The sequence below is a fragment of the Eumetopias jubatus genome, unplaced genomic scaffold (genome assembly GCF_037043125.1).
Source record: "Eumetopias jubatus isolate StellerSeaLion01/CBP00866 unplaced genomic scaffold, mEumJub1_p1.0 scaffold_4, whole genome shotgun sequence".
Classification (NCBI taxonomy): domain Eukaryota; kingdom Metazoa; phylum Chordata; class Mammalia; order Carnivora; family Otariidae; genus Eumetopias; species Eumetopias jubatus.
Window position 1 is genome coordinate 12,056,427 of NW_028274810.1, and position 22,067 is coordinate 12,078,493.

Genomic DNA, 22,067 nt, shown 5'->3' on the forward strand with positions numbered 1-22,067 from the left:
TCTCCCTCTCTGGTTTCGTCTTGTTTCATTTTTCCCTCTCTTCCCCTGTGATCCTCTGCCTTGTTTCTTAAATTCCACATATCAGTGGGATCATATGATAATTGTCTTTCTCTGATTGACTTATTTCACTTAGCATAATACCCTCTAGTTCCATCCACGTTGTTGCAAATGGCAGGATTTCATTTTTGATGGCTCCATAGTATTCCATTGTATATATATATATATATATATACCACATCTTTATCCATTCACCTTCATGATTTTTGTTCTATCACTGTGCCAACCGATTATTTACTGATTATTGTTTACCGACTTTTTAAAATTAATTCACTTTTTTTTAACCTAACATCATTCTAAACAAAAACATTCATAAAATCATGGGTTTGCTGGGCTGCTTGTATTTTCCCCAAACACATTAAAATCAACGATAGATAGCGAACTTAGAAATGTTCCTCCACTCCCCATGTCACCAGTCTTATTCCTCCCATTTGGGAACCCTGACTGAGAGGTCTCCAAGGCTTGTCTACAAACTAGCTCACCGGGGAGAAGACAAGCTCTGCCTTTGCTCCTCCATCAACCAACCAATGTGGACACTTAATCATTGCTTCTTAGGACTCGGCCTTGCCTGTGGCCTAACCTTGCTCTGGCTGTGGGGATTCCTGGTCTGATCCAAGAGGAGGACTGTCCCAAGGCTGACTCTATTTAGTAACCCAACTGCAAGTCCCAGGAGGTGCCCACTGAATAACCAAAGAGAGTCAGCCACGCTGGGGATGGTTATTGTTTATTCTCATTTTGCAGAGTGGGAAGATGATCTCAGAAACATTAATATCCCAGAAAAGGAAGAGGCAGGATTGGAAACCAGATCTTTTCTTAATCCCCATAGTTTTGTAACTGTATCATAATAGGTGCTGGGGCTGGACATTTTGGGGTGGATGTACTTGCAGTCCCCATGAAATCAGTCAATGCACGTAACTGCCACCTTTGCCTGTGGGCGGGATCCACATGGAGGAAGGGGACGCAAGTGTGGCTTCCAAGATAAAAGCCATATCCACTGAATTTCTAGTATTTCTAAGTATCAGCGACAAACAGTAACAATCTCCCCGGACCTCCTCCATTGTGCACATCCCACTTTTAGCTGCTAGTGCAAAATCTCTATTCCTGCTAGTCATAGACCATGTCTTTCTCATTAATTGCTGCATCTGCCACACTCAGCCCAGTATTTGGCACAGAGTAGGCCCCTGAGAAGTCTGAGTGTAATTCACTAGTAGCCCCTCGCCTCAAAGATCCTCTAGCCCAGGGAGGAATGGGGTAGGCTAAATCAAGCCCACAGACAAGGGGCAGGATTCACACTGTGTCCAGGCGACTGCTCGGCAGGCAGGAGGACACTGGTAAGCCCATCAGCCATGTACCCCACATGATCGACACATGTCCACATCCCCTGCCCTGGAGCAGGCTGCAGCTGCCACCTGAGTCCATCTGTGGAGGTGGTTTCAATCTGTCCAGATAGGAGAGCAGAGCAAGGATGCATTTATTCTAGCCAACAAATAACTACTGATGAGCAGCCCCATACCAGCCCCATACCAGGCACTGTGAAGGCAACAAACGGCCTGCAGTGAGCCCCATGCAGGGCTCCCAAGTACAGAAACCACCAGCCTAGGCCTGCCAATTCTCTGAGCCCTGTTCTTGCCACAAGAGCATGGCCTTCCAAAAGAGGTGCCCTTGCTGCCAGAATTAGGAGCTTTCTTCCAGCAGCATGTTCTAGAAGGCTGCAACTGGGATTTCGTATGAGGGGCCGGCGGTGGGCTAGATGTGCGGCTATAATGGAAACAGGATCCATCCTGCCCTAGGGAGCTTCAGTATCTAGATGAGATGGTGGGGGAGGGGAGGATAAGAAGGACCTGCTTGCAGAGACCTAGACCAGTGTCTGGGAACCTGGGAGAAAGGAAGCCACAGGCAGAGGGAGGGAAGAGCACCTGGGTTAGGGTTAGGGTTAGGGTTAGGGTTAGGGTTAGGGTTGGGGCACCTGGAGCACTCTCTCCGGGGCTTCAGTAACCTGGGGCTTTCTGGCTGGTCCTTGTCACGGGATGGGGCACTGCTCCCTAATGTAACAAGCCCAGCAGCTCCTTCTGCAGCCCCCGCCCCTCTTTGGACCTGCAAGAACAATGGACACGAAGGCTTTCTGGGTTTTGCTTCCTGCCTTCAGAAATCTTTCCCCATGAGGAACCTGAGCACCAGGGTGTGCCCCCCTGGAATGTCTACGCTCCCTTGTGCAGACTGTGCCACTATGGCTACAGTCACCCAGCCCATCCGGGGGCATTTTCAGTTATCCGGGCAGATCAAGGACAGAGAACCAGGCTAAAGAGCTTTGGGGAAGCTTAAGGAGATGATATACGATAATGGTTGGTCTACACAAGGTGGCTCAACCTCAGCACTATTAATGTTTGGGCCAGATCATCCTTTTTTTGGGGTGGGGGGGCCTGTCCTGTGCACTGTAGGATGTTTAGCAGTGTCCCTGACCTCGACTCACTACATAATACAAGGAACTCCCCAGTGGTGACTACCAAAAACTCCTCCAGACATTTCCTATGTCCCCTGGGCGTAAAAATCATCCCTTGTTAAGAACCACTGGTGTACAGGCTTGGAGTTTGCATCCCGGCTCTACCATCTGCCAGCTGTGTCAGCACAGCAAGTTAGTTAACTGCTAATCTGTGCCTCAGTTTTCCTATCAGTAAAATGGGGATAATAATAACTTCCTCATAAGATCGCTGTGAAATAAGTTAATACTTGTAAAGAACAGTGTCTAGCACATAATAAGCACTCAATAGACGTCAGCTATTGTTCCTACCATAGAAACCAAATTGCATCACCCAAGTGCAGTAATCCAAGCTACACCTTTTTTGGACTTTTGCTGGCCTGTTTTAATTTCCCTTATATAAATGTGATTTTTTTTTTCAGAAGTTGATTTTAAACACTATTCTAGTCTGTTCGTCATCTGAACTATTAATTGTAATTAAAATTTACTGCTAATGAGAAAAAAAAGAAACCAAACTGCAGATAAAGTGGATGGTCAGAAAGACTGCTCCATAAATACACGTTGAGTACACAAACAAGAAATTTAATTCAGTCATTCATTTTCTGCCCCGCTTATTTCTCATAAATTATTTGAGGCAGCTTAAAATAAAAGCACAGAGTACCTGAGTGGCTCAGTCAGTTAAGCATCTGCCTTCCGCTCAGGTCATGATCCCAGGGTCCTGGAATCCAGTCCTACATTGGGCTCCCTGCTCAGCAGGAAACCTGCTTCTCCCTCTCCCTCTGCCTGCCACTCCCCTTGCTTGTGCTCTCTCACTCTTTCTCTCTCTCTCTCTCTGTCAAATATATAAATAAAATCTTTAAAAAATAAAAATAAAATAAAACAAAATAAAAGCATACACCAATGGAAAATTCAAAAAATTTTACAACCCAAGGGTAAATAATTTTAATACTTGAAAATTCACACAAATCAAGAAATGAATCCCTAATATCACCTAGATTAATAAGGACAGGCGATAAACACAAAAGTTTATAGGAGAAAATAACAACATGGAAAAATGCTCAACAAAGACGTAAGAATTTAAATAGCAACCAAAAATAACCTGTTAAAAATGTCAGATTAGCAGAAGATGGTGAAACTGGCACTCATATATTATAGTTAGAAACATGGCAAATTAAAATTAATTCAGAGATCAATAACCATTAAAACTGGAGGAAAAACTGAAGAGAGGAGTTAATTTTGTCATTAACTCAAAAATGAGACAAGAGTGTTCCCTTAAGCAACAGATAGAATCCCAAGCTTCCTAGCAGCCACTGGGAAAAGAAGAACACGGCTAAGAGAACTTACCCCAGGACCTCCAGGAGAGATCAGTTCTCTTCACTAGGCTGATAAGGAACTGCGTGAGTCCTAACACAGGGCCTTGAGTCACAGAATTAGACAACGTGTCCAAGGGTGATACAATGTAACAGCCGGCTCAGCTGCATCAAAGCTTATTTAAAACACCACACACGCGACTCTACAGCTCTGTGCTGGCTGAGAATGTGCCCTCACCCACCCACTCCCCATCACAAAATGAATTCCCTGAAAACGCCCACCCCTGCCCAGCAACAGAGGGCTGCCAGGGAGAAGCAGCCTCAACCCCCTGCCTGCCTGGCTGACCTGCAGGGCCCCCCCAGGCTGACTCGGGCCCCAGAGCCAGTCACCAGCACATGCGGCCCCTCAGTAAAGGGAGGTCCACAGTGGAGCTTGGCACTGGGGAGACACTGCAGCCAAACACCACCACCCCCCCACCCCCTGGCTCAGTTCTGAATGGCTCCCTGGGCTGGAGAGGGAAGGAGTGTGGAGGGGAAGGGGCCAGCTCTGAATGTGTGGGATAAAGGAAGTAGAGGTGCAGAACGCCGCCCCAAGCAGAGGAAAACAATCACCTGAGCACGACATGGCGAAAGCAGCTCCTTGCCCCTGTAGCTGCCCTGTGCCTCAGTTTCTGCTTCTGTAAAATGGGGAGAATATTTACCTCACGGATTGTTGCAAGGATTAGAAGAGTTCTCCAGGTAAAATGCTTAGGGCAATGCCTGGCATGCTCTTATTGTTATAATTCTTGCTCTGGGCACACTTGTGTGGATACCCCAGACTTAAGCAACATGTCTCCTGGAGGGGCTCACAGGGCAGGGGGTGGGACAGGAGAACTTTCTGAACTTCTTAATCACTGTGTAACCCTCAGCCTAGAGCCAAGCAACAGGACCAAGTATTAGTTCATGATGGATGGTTCATGACTAGCCGGGGGTGCTAGTCGCAGCCCTGCCACTAACTCCGGCCCCTGTGCAAGAGGGCCTGGGGCAAGTCCTTGCTCCAGTCCGGGGCTCAGTTTACTCACCTCTAACATGAAGTGATGGGACGAAAGAATTCCTAACTTTGACTATACCTCAGAACCACTTCAGGACATCGTAAAATGCAGATTCCCAGGCTCTGGGCATGGAGACTGAGAATCTGCAGTATTTAACGCGCTCTTTGGAGGCTCCTGACATTCAGTCAGATTTGAGAGCCCCCGACGAGATGAGCTCTGAGGCCCCCTCCGACATTCACATGCTATAACCAAACTTAGAGACTTGGAGAATGGGGCTTGGCGTGGCCGTGTGCCTCGCGGTCCGGGGCAATGACCGTCGCTGGTGAGAGAGCTTCAGATGTCATGCAAGTGCCCTTGGTGCTCTTCCAGCGGTGAATCATCCCCAGAGGCAAGAAGTTATACTTTCTGTCAAATCAAACACTCCATCTCAGCACTCTACCTCCCATTCTGCGGGTTTTGCTCGTGGGGTTGTAGGAAGGAGCTATTGGGTGCCTTTCGGCACAACCCCTCGTGAACCTGAGGGCTCCTGAAGTCGGCCTGGTCCTGCCAATACCCCTGGTGAGATGGCTCTTGACCTTGGCCCTTCCTTTCCATTCCCACTGCTACCGCCCTACTGCAGGCTGTTAATACCTCTTGTTTGGACCATGTGACAGTTTCCTATAGCTAATCTCCTGCCCTCCAGGCTCTCTCCTCTTCAGGCTTTTCTTCAATGGTATCAACAGTTACTTCTGATTGCATTATGTCTCTAGCACACAACCCTCCACATCTGCCAAACCTAACTCCCCAGACTGTCACTCAAGGCCTTTCAGAGCCTAAACCAACCCACATTTTTGCTTTCATAGCTTATTACATTTCTCTTCCATAACCCCCTCTGGCCAAGAGCCACCTTGGGTTACAGTTAACTCTCTTGAGTTTTTTTGATAGAGGGTTTCCCAAACTTGTATACCGTGGAACTCTCTCTCCCTACCTCTGTCTATATTTTTTAAATTTATTTTGGGAGAGAGCGAGAGCACTTGCAGGTGGGGAGGGGAAAAGGGAGAGAGTTTTAAGCAGACTCCGCACTGAGTGTGGAGCCCGACACAGGGCTTGATCTCAGGATCCTGAGATCATGACCTGAGCTTAAACCAAGAGTCAGAGGCTTAACCAACTGCACCACCCAGGCGCCCCTACACCTGCCTATTTATCATGGCAAAATACCCATAACACTTCATGGATACTAAGTGATTCATCATACTCAGTTTGGGAAACACTCTATGCTTTTCCATCTGTTTGTCAACGGCTTGACTCTCTATTCTAGAATCTGCTCAGATCTTGAATTCCAACTCAGAACAACCGTCTAATGTTGTCATGCCAGCTCTCTCTCCATCTGTTTCTGAAGACCGTCAGGGTTCTACAGAGGTCTGGAAGCTAGAACACCACTCTCTTCCCACCCTTATTCCTTCTTTGCCTTCCTTCCTGAGCTGGTACCACCTTTCCCCCAAAAGCTGAATTGCTCAAGGTCCATCTTGATTTACTTAAGTGAGCATAGTTGACCATTCAACCATCTGCGTTTTCCCAACTTCCAAATAAACAGCCTCCGCTTCTCCTTAGCCACTCAAGCAGGTGAATATCCACCTCTCCTGGGGTAAGTATCTACCTCTCCTGGGGCTGCTCCCTTCCCTGCATCTAGGACAGACATTGTTGATTGATCACAGCACTTGCTCCTAAGTCCCAGATGGGAGCGTAGAGATTCAGAATCCTTCTCCAACACCACTCCCCGGGCAGGTATTATCCATCAATCAGAGTTGGCATGCCAGTTGAGACAGTCCTACTTACCATCAATGACCTAAGTGATTAAATAGCGAATGTGTTTACTAGAAAAGGTCTGTTGAGTTTCAATTTCAACTCCCTTGTGGAACCTCAAACTAGAGTGGTCTCTAGTTACACTCCATCTACTCCAAGCCTTTCAGGCTAGAGGATCTGGGTTGTGGGTGAGGATCTATTAGAAGTCTAACTTGGTATAAGACCTGGAATAAGACTGTCAAGGTTGGACAGGCTTCCACTAACAATAGTCCTGGAGCATTGTCCACCCCCCATGTCTTTCTTGTGCCAGACCACACAGAAGTGTCTGGTGAGCTGGCTTGTTTCTAGACATAAAGAAGAGCACCTGAGAGGCTACAAAACAAATGACCAACTACCCCTAGAAAAACAACTCTCCGGGGCAGACCGCAATTGGAGATGCTTTCGATGTCCCAGAGTAACAGCAAGGTTTTCAACTTGGCCTGAGCCAATGCAACCATCAGCAATGGAACCATGTACGGTGGAAGGACTGATATCTTTGGTCCGATAACAGGCTGCTCCAGTTTCTTCTCTCTCCTCCTCCCCCTCCTTCTCCTCCAGCTGATCACATTTCCTTGGTGATTTTCATGCTTAGTCAGTAGGTCTTAGGGGACAAGTATGAATTCCATAGGGACCTTGTCTGTATAAAGTACTCTGTACTAATGTTATCCTCTGTATCTTCCTTCCTCTCTTCCTGCCATAAGCGTTTATTAAACACCTACTGCGTGCTATGTGGCGACCTCCACTGTAGAAAAGAAAGCCGTTGAACTCAGACTGGAGCCAGCAGGAAAGGATGTATATTAGACAAAGATAATGCTACTGCTGTGATCAGCAGAAAAATGCATTACAAGTTGTTTCCTCTCTTCTCTAGACCTCAAAAGAGCTATAACTGTGTGGGAGAAAACTGAGAGCCTGGAAGCTACAATGCAGTAATTCCAAGGAATGCTACAAAATCATGAAGAGCCCCCGTAGGTTGAACACAGTTCTCAAATCCAGGATACTATAAAGAGAGATGAGCGGAACACTTCCTAGCCTTGACTTATTGCCAGGGACTATTTTAATTGTTATACAGTCACTCCCTAAGTCCCTAAAATAGCACTAGGAATTAAATACTCTTATTATCGTCACTTAAAAGATGAGAAATCGAGGAGCGAAGAGGGTAAAGGTCTTGCCCAAGGCAGCAGCTAAGAAGTGGTGGAGCTGGGATTCAAACCTGTGTCATCTCCTTGCAGAGTCCTAAACTACCTGAAATATGGACATTTAAATCAACAGAGGGCTAATTCATGGATCGGAGTGGGGCGGGGTGGATCACTGGATGAGCTTTTTACCCCCAGACTTCCTAGCAGTTAGAGTCAGAAAGGTTTTGATAGATGGGAGCACAGGGTGCCTACCATCCCTGCCCCCCATACTTTTAAGGAAGGCTTCTTAAAGGCTAGCCATGCCCCAGACCCACCCACATCTCCTAGTGTGTTCCTGACAGCAGACTGGGGCCCCAGTGCCTGACCTGAAGTAAAGTCTTCAAGTTCTTGAATGCCACACATGAAGATAGATTGGCATGGGTCCCTTTATGTACTAGCAAACTCTATTTCTGCCTGGAAAACCACATGATGTAACTGGTACCCAGTGCAACAATGTCACTGGTCCTAGAAGCCTGAAGCCCTAACTTTTAGACTGGACTCTACCACCTACTGTCCCTTGATGAGGTTTTTTTCACCTGTAAATATTTATTCATTCAGCAAACCATTTTGAGCCTTTCCACCATGCCAAGCACAGAGCCCTAAGCCCTGAAACCACTAAGTTGAATTCAATAGTCGCCCCCAAGGAACTCAGGATTTGCTGGTAGAGACAGACCAGGAAGGGGATACTTCTGACACACGGTGCCCTCCCCGGGCTCCTGAGAGCAAGGGAAGGCCTCACCCCGCTCCTCCCCACAGTGAATTTGTGAGCCGCAAATGATCACACAGGGGAATGGGCTTTGTAAATAGGAGAGGGTGAGAATGAGGCATGTGGGGAGGCAGAGGGAGAGGATTTTGACCCAGATGCTGTCTGCCATGTCTGCAGACCTTGGGCAGGCAGCTGGCCAAACTAAGTGCTCGGCCTGGAGCTGTGAGCCTGGGTGGGGCCTCCTGGATGCGAGAGGACCGAGCCTGAAGCTCTGGGCTTATTATCCCAACAGGCCAAGCCCAAACCTTGCTGCCCAGGCCAAGCCACTCTGGGCTCTGTCCTGGCAGGAACCTAAACCTATGGATATTACTTTGCTTGGGGCTAAGAGGTTTTGTCACCCCCTACCCCACCCTGCTCCCTGACCTCTCCAGGGTCCCAGCTTGAACAGTGACAAAGGCCAGATCTTCCCTCTACTGTGCAGCTGGAGAAGCCCAATTTCCATGAATCCTTTTACATAACGAGAGAGCCCCCGAGGAACGGCGGCCAGAGGTGACGCTAGCCACTGCTGTTCGCTGTGCTGAAGCGCCACCTGGAGGCCAGTCCTAGTTCGAACGAATGGGTAGGTACCGTTTTCCAATCGGCCTCAGCAGGGGAAACAAGAGGAGAAGAGATGCTCAGGCAAGAAAATGGCAGAGGACCCCATCAGTCCCTTCACCAGCCCCGCATCGTCCACCGGTGAGACAGACATTCGAGGGCTGAAATGTCCCAGCTTTTCACTGAGACAGGCTCTCCTCCATGGCCAGGGACCAGTATGAGACCACCACTGTGTCCCACAGATTCTAAAATCTGGATCCAAGGAACAAACATGCAAGAAAACCCTCCAGTTTGCCCTGCAGCCCAGACCCCAACCCATCTGATCTCTTATCCCACACTTCCTACTCTCTGGCTAGCTTGGCAAAAGGAATTTTCAGTGGATAAGCCCTCCTTTTAGGGAGAGTTTCTTGATTCTCCTTACATTTCTGGAATCGGCTACCCTACACCAAGCAGGAACACACATTTATCGTGAGCCATTTATTCAGTAGTCGCTGGATGAGTCTATAAAGACATCAACAATAAGCCAAGAGTTCAAAATCAGCATGGAGTTATTTTTGCCTGAAGAAAATCCAAGCCAGATGGTAGCAGAGTATCAGGAAAAGTAAGCCAAGCTCCCAAACTGAGCAAGGAGGTTTAAAAAAAAAAAATCCTCTTACTTTAGGTTTTTCTGCTCACTCCTTTGCCAGACCAGCAATTTAGTTTCCTACCAACTGGGTTTACTGAATTCTTTAGTATCACTGGAAAACAAGATACATAAAGTATTCAAGGTCTTGTTGTCCATCAAAGCGTCCTGGTCCACGCTGTTGGCGACAGCAGCTGTGCGCAGTATCCAAGGAGTACCCTCAGAGGTGACATCACGTCTTTGCCTGCAAGCCGCTGCTGGTCCCTCTTCAGGCCAGTGACAATTCAAACAAGGGGCACCCTTCAGAGTAAACCCGGAGGAGACTTGGGGAAAACTAGAATGGGGTTTGAATCTATTAAAAAGCTTACAGCTGTCCCTCACTGACGGGCCAAAGGGCCCAGAGGAAGTGAAGTTGCTGTTTCCTTTAGCCATACTCCCAAATAAGTCAGATTTACTGAAACTGAAGGGTTTGCTTCTCCACAGTTGAAATAATTGCACTTGGTGCTTACAGCAGTCTTGACGTGAGATCTTGAGGTGAGTAGTATGATCATTGCTGTCTTGCAGAGAAGGAAGCGGAGGCCAAAAGAAGTTCAGTAACTTTCCTGTAAGCAAAGTAGCCAAGATGTGAACCAAGGGTTCTGCTTCCAGTTCGCCCAATACCATCATCTACCAGGGCATGAAGCCAACATATTAAGTACTGAAGAGAATATTCTGAAAAGCAATCCGGTTTGCCACAGATTGTTGCAAGAATTCTTACACAATCATTAGAACTATGTTACAGGGTGGAATGTGTAGACCAAGGAAGACCCCCACTGAGGAATAATGCTCACTGGAGGTCAGCTCACACAATACACTTCCTAGGAGGCTCAGAACTTCTGGACTGAACAACAAAATTCTCCTTTTTTCGCCACTTCCTTCCTTTCATTTAAGCCAGACAGGCTCTTTGTCCCCTCTAAAGTCCCATGCACATGTTTATAATTATTCTTGAGAAATGATAAAGTGAGTTCCCTCTTGGGAGAGTTAAGAAGAACCGCTAAACAATTGGAAAAAACGGACACAATGGGGACAGTGATGAGGGCGGGTCTATGCACCTGGAAAAACCACTATAAAATGTAGAGCTGGAAGGGGCCTCTGAGAGCACCTGATAACAGTCCAAATTATCTTTGGGCAGAAGACCCTGAGACCCAGCAGTCAAGTGACTTCCCAAGATCATGTGGTCAGTGAGTGGCAGAGCTGGTCAGAATCCCAGTCCCACTGACTCCTAGCTGAAGGCACTTTTCACTTAATCATTGTTTTAGGAGACTGTGTCTTATTTCTAAATAAAATCCAGCTAGCAATCCAGATCTCCAGCACTACCCCTGAAATGACTCTTTGGGGAAACTGTTGACATTCCCCATCTTGAGCTGTCCTGGTTGGGGAAAGGAAGGGAAGAGAAAGGAAAGGAAGGGAAAGGAAGAAGGAGCTTTCCATCCTGAGTCCCCATAACAATAACTAACAGTAGCTAAAATTTATTGAGCGCTGTGCTGGGCACTGTGCTTAGTACTTTATATGTATTAATTCGTCTAATCCGCTCAACAATCATACCAGGTAGGGATGATTATTTCCACTTTACAGATAAAGAGGATGTGGCCCAAAGGACCTAAGGCACTGGCTTAAGCTCCCACAACTGGTAAGAGTAGTAAGAACTGGAGGGTTGTAGCCCAGCTCTGTCCTACATCAAAGCCAGTGCTCTGAACCAATGACTTTTAAAACCATATGGTAGGGGCTTAGCCGGTTAAGCGTCTGCTTTTGGCTCAGGTCATGATCCCAGGGTCCTGGGATCGAGCCCCACATCGGGCTCCCTGCTTGGCCAGAAGCCTGCTTCTCCCTCTCCCACTCCCTCTGCTTGTGTTCCCTCTCTCACTGTGTCTCTCTCTGTCAAACAAACAAGCAAACAAACAAATAACCATATGGTAAATGCAGGGCCCAGGGAAACTCAAATTAAATTTTGGCCAACCCCAGGGAATCCTCATGCACTGGCCTGCTGTCCCTGCCAAAAACTGCAGCCCCTGCCTAGCTGAAAGGGGGCATTTCCACCCTGGTGGCAGACTGGGGACTTGAGTTTCTTCCTTCTTCTGCCCAGACTCTTTAACTGGGAGGTTGGGGAAGAGTGAGATGAGCAGTAAGGAAGGAAACATTCAAGACTGGAGGTTTTACTAGGGACAGAAAGAAAACAGGTTTGTTTTCTAAACCAAAGGTATTCTAAAAGCCACACCCTGCCTTCAAGAGCTACAGAAGAAATTCTATGCCATTCTGAAACTCTTCCACCACCCTCAGCAACCATTTCGCTAACAAGTCTTACATCCGCTAGAACTTAAGACATAAGAAAGGAGTTCAGGGCAAAAGGAAACACTCATCTCTCAAATGGAGTTTCTCTTCATAAAATCCCTTTCCCCAAGTGAAGAAAGTAACATACCCAGCCAGCTCTTTGGGACCTCTCTAAATGAATGAAGGCTGTCCAAAGGAAGGAGCACTGAGACTTTCCACAGGGGAGGATCAGGAAGTATGTTTCAAACTTCTTACCTCACTGGGTATTAATTAGTATTTTTTTAAAAGATTTTTTTAGAGTCTTTTTCTTTTTAAAGATTTTATTTATTTATTCATGAGAGACAGAGAGAAAGAGAGAGAAGCAGGCTCCCAAGGAGCAGGGAGCCCGATGCGGGACTCGATCCCAGGACCCTGGGATCATGACCTGAGCCAAAGGCAGACGCTTAACCATCTGAGCCACCCAGGCGCCCTGGGTATTAGTCTTTCGAGCTCAAGGGACCTTTAGGAAACAGTACACCGTTGGCAGGTGAGACCAGCAAGTAATGTCTACAAAAGTTGTGAGAAAATGCCGGTGCTTGTGGAGGAGTGGGCCCAGAAGGCAAAACTCCTGCCAACATGATGCATTGCTTTTTCTCCATATCTGCTGTTTATTGCAATTTTGTGCTTCTCCAAAATTCTCAGCACCACACTTGAATCTTAACGTTCCTTTTCAGTGAAAGCATATCAGTGTGGTCCCCGAGCCATCCCCAGGTTACAGGTATGAAGAACAGGGCCCTAGAAGCAGCAGTAATTCACTGTTTGACAACAACCGTATTTCTTCTCTGCACGGTTTCTGACATAGAGCATATACTCATGCACTTGGCTCTGGAGCTCACCCAGAAGAATAAATAATTCAAGCCAGCCTCCATCACTGCCGACCTTAACCACATGCCTATTGTTTTTGAGACAGAGGAATTCACATCAGCTTTGATGAAGCATTTAAAAGGTACACAAAATTAAACTACTTGATCTCGCATATAACTCAAGAGCAACCAGTCATTCCACACACGGGATTCTACTTATAGCGGTAAAAACCTGGTTTCTTCTTGGGAAAGAAGAATAAAATAGGAACTTAAAGGCACTTACTCTTGAATGTCCAAATACCCTGCTTCTTTGTTCCCAGATGCACTCAACTTAATGGGTACACCGTAAACATGCGGCAGCTTCTTGCGTTCCGGCGTCATTCAGAGCTGCGGTCGGGGAGGCTCATGACATGTGTGCCAGGCGTCAGAACGACAAGCGAGCCGGCCAGGGTTTGTCGGTTTCATCTCCAGTTTCTCTACAGGGCTTTTCAGTCTAGAAGCCACCGACCCAGGGGCAGAAGACAATGTGGCTCAGCACAAAGAACACGGGCTTTGGAGTACGTGACTGTAGGCAAATCACCTAGCCAACCTGGCTGGGTTATTGGAAGACGGATCGTGTGCTCGGGCTGTCATAACAAGATACCACGGACGGGGTGGCTTACACAACAGCTTTTTGCACAGTTCTGGAGGCTAGAAGTCCATGATCAGTATGTCAGCAGGTTTGATTACTTCAGAACTCTCCCTTGTGGGCCTGAAGAGGGCTGCCTTCTTGCTATGTCCTCACATGGTCTTTCCTCTGTGAACATGCATGTCTGGTGATTAAATTTCTTCTTATAAGGACACCAGTCATATTGGATTAGGGCCCACCCTGCAGATCTCATTTTAACTTCGTTACCTCCTTAACACATTATGCAGTCACATTCTGAGGTACTGGAGATTAGGGCTGCAACATCTGAATTTGGGGGGCACCCAGTTCAGCCTGTAAGAAAGACTAAATGACAAAGGTGATAAAAGGTCACATTTTTCCTGTCTTTGGCATAAGGAAAAAACTTGTGCTTTGGAATCAAAAAGCATTACTTTCGGGCGCCTGGGTGGCTCAGTTGGTTAAGCGGCTGCCTTCGGCTCAGGTCACGATCCCAGGGTCCTGGGATGGAGCCCCCCATCAGGCTCCCTGCTCAGGGGAGTCTGCTTCTCCCTCTCTCTGCTGCTCCCCCTGCTTGTGCTCTTGCTCTGTCAAATAAAAAAAATCTTAAAAAAAAGAAAAATAGTCCCTAATATAGTACAGTGAGGAAGCTGACCAGAATACTGACATTCTTCAAATATTTTGTTAATTTTGATATAGAAAAAAAAATTTGATTTAGAAAATGATGCCTTCAGGGCACCTGGGTGGCTCAGATGGTTAAGCGTCTGCCTTCGACTTAGGTCATGATCCGGGGTGCTGGGACCAAGTCCCGCATCAGGCTCCCTCCTTCTGCCTCTCCCCCTGTTTGTGCTCCCTTTCATGAATAAATAAAATCTTTAAAAAAAAAAAGAAAAAAAGAAAACGGTGCCTTCCAATCTTTCCCTGTGTAGAAAGTACTCTTATTTTCTCATGAACTATTAAGTGTGTTTGTTTCCATCCGTCCTGCCAGGCATCTAGCACCATGGTGGACACAATGAGGGAGTCAAAGAAGAGCACACAGCACTGGCCCCTGGGAAGCCGAGGGCTGCAGGGTGTTCCGATGGCAGGCTCCAGACAGTATGGGGCTCAAACACAGCAGAAACAAGAGAGGGGAAATAACTTGGGGACCCCCTCAAAGGACCACAAACTTAAAAATACACCATTTCCCTCCTACACTTCAAGGCAACAGAAGACCAGAAAATCATAATGTATTTTAGCTTTATTGGAGACATATTACAGTAGACAAACAGGTAGACAAACACATGCCTTATAAAATATACATTCTCATGTGTGAGAAAATATAAATAGATACTAGGAAAGGACCACACTGAACAACTTGGCTTATAACTCTCTTTTGGTACATCTAGTACCAGGGCTGCTCAGACTGACATCCTCTGATGGGAAAAAGGGGGAACAGAAGAGGGTAGAAATAGTCTATCGATCAAGAGGCCACTTTAAGTAGCCAAGAGATACTCCAAGAGCACTTGACCACCTGATGATCAATTTCTCTTTCAAGACAGTTATAGTTGATAAAAGATCACTTTACTTTTTATCTAAAAACAGGCTCAAATCAAGTTGTTTTTTCACCCCACCCCACTCATCGGTGGAGATTATTAGGGCTGCTAAGAAACACTCAACAAACAACCTTAAGGGAGCAGGTCCAAATATTACTCTTGACACACACACACACACCAACGCATGCACACATGTGCACACAGACACACACACACGTCCCTACCTCTTATTACCCACAAAATCTTCAGATGATTCATGGGCTTGCAGGTGTTGTTTTGTAAAGAGCAGCTTGTAATATATCTCTTAATTCAGAACTTGTTATTTTTGTCAACAAACCAGGCAGTTGTCCAAAAAAGAAAAAAAAAATTAAGGCTAACTGATGTTGGTTGAGACTGTACTCTGAAAGTTTTAAGTTAGAAGCAGGAGGGAAAAACATCTGCCAGACTGAACTGGGAAAGAGGCCACGTCATAGAAGAATGAAACATTCCTCGCAGGATGCCAAAAATCTCAGCTCAACCTCGTAAGGCCCAACTGCTTCACAATTACCTCTGTAATCTACATGAAGAAGCAAACTCAGAAATGGAGCACACAGCATTTAAAATGGCAGTAAATTTACCTCTGTTGCTCCATTATCTCCTGGTATTTCTGTGGATATTAAAATGATTGGAAAAGGCTATAACGCACTTGGGTAAAATACTGGGTATAAAGCTAAACACAATTCCAACCCCATTCCAACTAAGTCCTGCCTGGTAAGAAGAAACAGGCATAAAAATGAGTAAAAAGGAGGGTCATAATACATTCTATAGACTCTTAAAGTTTTTATTATGGTAATGCCATTTGTTTTAGTAACTAGTTATAGATTTCTTCAGAAGTGTAAGCCCAGACTTTCATGTTTTTAGCCACTAACACAGAACAGGCTCCTTTTGTCAACCAAAAACCAAAACTTTTGAGCTAAAAAAAATTTAAGTGCTCTATACTTACTGTATATAAAGGATTTTGAAGGGGAAAGTTTTAAGTCTGTCAGATTGCTTCTGGAAATTTCCAACGATAAAACTGAGAGAGACCTAAAAGTCATCTTGCCCATATTCCATTCTCAATGCAGAAATTTCTTCAGTGCTATTAACAGATGATTATTTAGCTTCCACGTGTACTTTTCCCACAAAACATGGATTATTCCAATTATTGGACAAACCTAATCGTTAGATAATTAGTTTATATAGAATTACTAGCAAGTGTATACTGCCCCTCCCTATTAAGTTCTGCCCCACAGAATGGGGCAGACATGACCCCTGTCCTCAGGAATAAAAAGAGTGAATTTAATCCTAATTCATGGTGACACTTTAAGTAATTACTCTTATTCTATCTCCCAACTCTTAGGAAAATGGGTAAGAGTCTAAGTTGCCAGACATCTTAATGTTGCTTTTACAAGCCCCCAAAGGGCAGTGTGAAGACAACTATTTTTAAATATGAAAGTTAAGTTTCAGAAAAATACACACAAAACACTCTGAGATGGCACATTAGAGGGTTTCTGGTACTTTGTATCCCATAGAGTAACTTGCACAACTAGGGAGAGCACTTTAGAAGCGGCTGAATGACAGAAAGCCAATGGCTTATGTAGAGACCATGTGCCAGTAGGGTGTGGAGTTAAAGGAAGATGCTATTTCTTCTTCCAGGTAGACTTGAAGAATCGGGCTAAGGGGGGCATAACTTAAGAGAATCTATGTATCCCTACTGATACAAGGAGATAACTGGGTGAGGGGCAGACACATCCCCCTCAGCATTTTAGTTTGCCTTGCTTTACAACATCCCTGATTAAAGAGGCATTAGGCAGACATCACACTGCGGGGAAGACACACTGATGAGCCACTAACCCTGTTTACAGTAGAGGGACAAATCACTGCTTGGTGAAAAACATATGCAATAATGAAAAATTTCAGCCAAGTCGTTCTAAGATTAGAATTTATTAAATTATTATTTTTAAAACCAGGGGTAGGCTCTTGACATTTAAACAAATTCTTGACTAGTTCTTTAGTTACTTCAGCAAGCTAGAAGTATCTGGGAAGGCATCTCAGCCATTGGTGTTGACATGAGGGAGACCCCGGCCATTCAGGAGACCAGACTCTGACAGTCGTAGGAGGAATAGGACCACTGCTAGGGCAGAGGCAGCACTCCTGTATTGTAAGTTTTCTAGGACACTGGTTCGCAGCCTGGTTTTCGGTTCTGTCACCCTAACAGCTGATGCTCACCTGCAGCCTCATTCTAACTACACCTTCACTCAAGAAAAGTCTGTCAGCATTTGAGTGGGAGTACAGGATAGTAACAGGATTACCTGTACGAATGAAGCCATTTGAAAGGTAAGGGAGTCACAAACCAGCTACAGATTAGCTGCAGGGCACCCCTCACCTGATTCTGATGCTCTGGCGTGCGGCAGCACTAGCATTCAGAGCCGCTGCTCTAGAGAGCCATCAGTGGCTTCCATCGAGTCAACACTCGTCGTTCACTGAGATGGTTTCAAAGCAGAATAGCTCTTCTCCTCGAGAATATTTCTTACACTGTCCCTCCTGCTATGGAGGAAGTGAATCTGGCTCAAGTCAGAGTAAGCAGCATCACTCTTGTTACTCTAACAAACATTTCGTGAAAGCAGCTTTTTATTAGAGGAGCAGAATCCTCCTTGGTTCCTGGAGGATTCACAGAACATTACAGCTGGAAAGGGCTTTAGAGCATCTAGTAGAATTCCCTCATTTCATAAATGAGAAAATCAGGCTGAGAAGTAGACACTTGCCCCTGACTGCAGAGCCAGTAAGGAGCAGAGCTAGGAACAAAATCAGGTCTCCCGATTCTACGTCAGCCCTGTACAGGTAACAGTAGAACCTAGTAAGGAAGAAGAGGAATCACAAACTGAAAGGATGGGAAAATAGTGATATTTAAGAAGTTCGAAGTAAAAATGAACGGAGGCTGACAGTTCAAAAAAGAAAGGAGAGAAAAAGCCTGGTGGTACAAAACCGCTAAAGAGACGCCACTGCCTATGGGAGAAAAAAACTGGGATTGAGAACTAGTATGCAATTCAACTTTCTGGCAAAAAGCGAAGACATTATGTGAGTTTAGAAGCCTTGAAATGCACAATAACTTAGAAATAGATATTTTCATTTAAGTGATGGAAGTTATCCAGCACGTAACTAGTACTCACTAGATTGAGAGGACAGAATCTGACAGCCTAAGTAAGGAAATCTGAAAGAACAAAGAAAAGAAGAACTTTAGTCCATTACATTCCATTAGAAGTTCTTTGTTCATATAAAGCTTTCTGCTATCAAAAATTCAAGAGAACTTTTTGGCTTAAATAATCACTTGTATAAAACAAGGAAAACACTCTAAAGCTTTATAGTACAAGAATTTGTGCACATTCGACTTACTCCCAAAAGCACTCTTCCCAAGATATACTGTGCCTTGGTAGAAGAGATAAAAAAAAAAAACAAACAGAAAAGAAGCATCTTTGGTATCCTCATCAACTAAGGACTTTGCTGAAAGACATTCCCAAAGAAATTTTGTCTATGTGCACATGGCTATGACAAGACTGCTAGTCTTTTGAGTCTTCTTATGCTAGAAAGGTAGTATTACCTGGCACTTGTAAATAGATGGCAAATGACCAGATGTATGAAGAAAGTGGTTAATTTTACCAAGATTGTGTTTGTGTGTATGCAATCACTAGGTACCCTGCCTCTATACATATACGTCTTAACAAACACATTTTTAAAACTTTAAACAAAGTCTTTAGGTTCACTAAACCAAGTCATACAAAATCTGTGGTCTGAGAAGCTGCTGTCAATATTATAACTGGGTATTATATATAATTTTGGCATATCAAAAATATTTACAATGCAGCTAACACATATGGTCAATGAATACAAAAATTATTTATAAATGCACATATATTTACAATGAGATCCCTGGGTGGCAGGGACCAAAAAAAAAAAAAAAAAAAGATTCACAAGAATACAACACCCCTTGATGTGGTAACAGTTGGTCAAGTCTGGGATTCTTGTCAAAGACCTTGAATATCAAAGCCTCAGTCTCAACTAGATGCTTAAAACCACTGAAGAATCCCGGACACACTTCCCAGAGGGCTCCAAAGTTATTTCTGTTCCTTGGAAGACACAACAGAACAGTGATGTTTTCTCAGAATCATTCTGCAGGTTGAGACAATCCAGCATGTTAAGCAGCAATGAGGCTCTCCCTAAAAGGCAATGCACAGCCGGGCACAACCCCATGGAACCATCAGCAAGCACATTTGTCCTATGTTTTCCTCTGCCTGTGTTGCACATGTTTTATTAGATGTACCCATTTCTGTCAGCCGTTCCCCTTCTTCCTCAGGAATAAGCCCAAACAAATGCCTGGCCCACCTCGGTGGGGTCAGATGTAATTGCAGACAGGGTAAAGCAAATGCTGACTTTGGGGTTTCTTCTGAACTCTGAGGTAGTAAATACAAAATGAATTAACTGGAGTCTTGGCCCAGATTTCAGCCTGGAGTGAGGTTCATGTGCCCTCACTACCATCTTGAATGTTCCGAGTCCTACTAAAATCAAAAGCATGGTCGTGCAACCTGTGACAGGACGTGGGGGAGGCAGAACCCTCTGGGCCACTCTCTGCCAGACCCTCATTCTGATGGAGTTGTGGTGGCTCAAGGACTGGCTGCTGGGAAAAGGGAGGATGAGGCAGGCCTAGTTCTTTGCTTATGTTCCAAAGAGGCCGCGGCAACGTTTCTGAGAACGAAAGACAATAATCAGTGGCAATGGAAGTTCAAAATTAATGGTCTAAAACTTCATTTTCTTTTACCCAAATCCTCCCAGAAATAAAGATACCCAATATTCCTGAATAAGGACATTTAGAGTAAATGTACACTTGTCATCTTCTTAGCAACAGTTAACAAAAGAAAACAAAATAGGAACTGGAACCATGGTCTTTCAATAGGCTTAACCAAGTATTTACTGAAACCTTGCGATATGTCCTCTGCTTTCATCTATTATTAGTGGTTCTGCTGCTACAAAAATTTAAAAATAAAATTCTTTAGACACATGGAAACAGACAAAAATAGTATCCATATTGTAGTGAAAGTTGCATGATACAAAAATCACTGATTCAGTGCAGCTATTACATCTTTAAATAACAAATGAGTATGTTTAAAAAAATTGTTTTAAAAATAAACCATCTCCCTCCAGCTTCTAGCATGCCAGTTATTCTAACAACAAAATAATAACCAAAAGCAGCAATTTTAAATCAGATTATCTGTACTTTGGTTTCAAAAATATGCATTTCTCATTCACCTTATTTACTGCAGTGGTGAGCTCTTTCCCCAAAGAATATTTGCTGAAAGCTATATTAACTTCATGGGGATGCATTTTGGAAAAAGTCAGGCAAAACATTCTGGAAACAAACACTCAGAAATAAAAACAAAATCCTTATGGAAAAGTAAGCTAGGGCAGGGTTTCTTAAGCTTTAACGTGCATACAAATAACCTGGGGATCTTGTTAATATAAAGATTCTGGCTCACTGGGTCCAGGGTGGGAACCTTGGTCTGCATTTCTAACAAGCTCCTAGGTAATGCTGAAGCTGAGACCACACTGTGAGTAGCAAGGAGCTAGAGCACCCCAGGGAGGAATGAGCAAGGCACCAAAACACTCATTTGCTGACTTCCTCACTTACAGACCAAGTTAACGATTGAGATACCCCTAAAGTTAAGAAAAAGATGCACTGCATTTCTGGCTCCACTTAAAGTCTTTTTATGTGTGTAACTCTTTTAGGATATGGGAACACGGAATTAGTGCTGGTGCACTTCTTTCATGGACACTGAACTTTAAAGCCAAGACACACTTTTCTCTGACTTGTACCCTCTTTAGAAATCTCTGGAGTTGGTCCCTAATTAAGAACAAAAGAGCACATCTTAAAAGTCCCATGTCATGTTTAGTTTTGTGAGGAAGTGCCAAGCTGGTTTTTAGAGTGGCCGTACCATTCTGCATTCCCACCAGCAATGTTTGAGTGCCCCCGTTTCTCTGCAGCATAACCAACATTTATGTTGTCACAATTTTTTTTTTTTTTTTTTTAATTTTAGCTCTTCTGATTAGGGTGTAATGACCTGTTATTGTGGTTTCAGTTTGTATTTCTTTGATGTCTAATGATGTTGACTATCTTTTCATTTGCCATCTGTGTATATTTATATTCTCTTAGGTGAAAGGTCTGTCCAGTTCTTCTGCCCATTTTCTCATTGACTGGCTGATTTTTCTGTTCAGTTTTGAGAGTTCTTTATACATTGATACTCTTTATTAAGTGAATGGTTAAACAAAAGGTAGACATCTATATCTTGGAATGCTACTCGGCAACTGAAACGAATAGACTTTTAATATACAACAACTTGATGAATTTTGAGACAATTTTGCTGAGGGGAAAAAAGCCAATTCCAAGCTTACATGCTGTATGATTCCATCTACACCACATTCTTGAAAGCACAAGATGTTCCCATGAGGGGAAACTGGGTAAGGGGTACAAGGGAAACTCTCTGTATTCGTTCTTACAACTGCATGGGACTCTATAATTATCTCAAAATAAAAAGAATAGATTAAAAAAAAAAAATCCCATGTCAGATCATGTACTCCTGCCAGAACCACCCCTGGAAGCATGTGCAGTCCTCACCCCCACCCAACCTCCTGTGCCCTTCCATTTTAGGCTGACAGGAGGGTGACAGCTGATGAAAACCCTGGATGGACAGGAAGACATGTGCAGCAGTGCCCTTCCCGGTCTAGAAAGAGTTTTGTCTTACTGACCGAGGTGTTACCACCTTCCTCCTCTGCCCAATGTGACTTGTGCGTGTTCTCCCAGGCCGTGGAGGAGGGCAGCCACTATCCCACAACCGCATCCCCACCTCGGGCCCTGGATCGTAATGCCTCACACACAAAAGCAAA

The 22,067-nt window shown here is 44.8% G+C and overlaps 1 protein-coding gene across 4 annotated transcripts in view; it reads right to left on the minus strand.

The window, feature by feature from the left end:
* Window positions 1-9,644: 9,644 nt before the first annotated feature.
* Window positions 9,645-22,067, minus strand: part of LRIG2 (leucine rich repeats and immunoglobulin like domains 2) — a 68,383-nt gene continuing 55,960 nt past the window's right edge. For 3 of the 4 annotated variants that reach the window (XM_028101980.2, XM_028101979.2, XM_028101983.2), the window contains one exon: window positions 9,645-10,394. In XM_028101980.2, the coding sequence (XP_027957781.1) occupies window positions 9,874-10,394 (521 nt within the window). In that variant the 3' untranslated portion in view covers window positions 9,645-9,873. Of the gene's footprint in view, window positions 10,395-14,808; window positions 19,875-22,067 lie in introns of those variants that run through there. The other variant, XM_028101982.2, reaches the window with a different exon arrangement.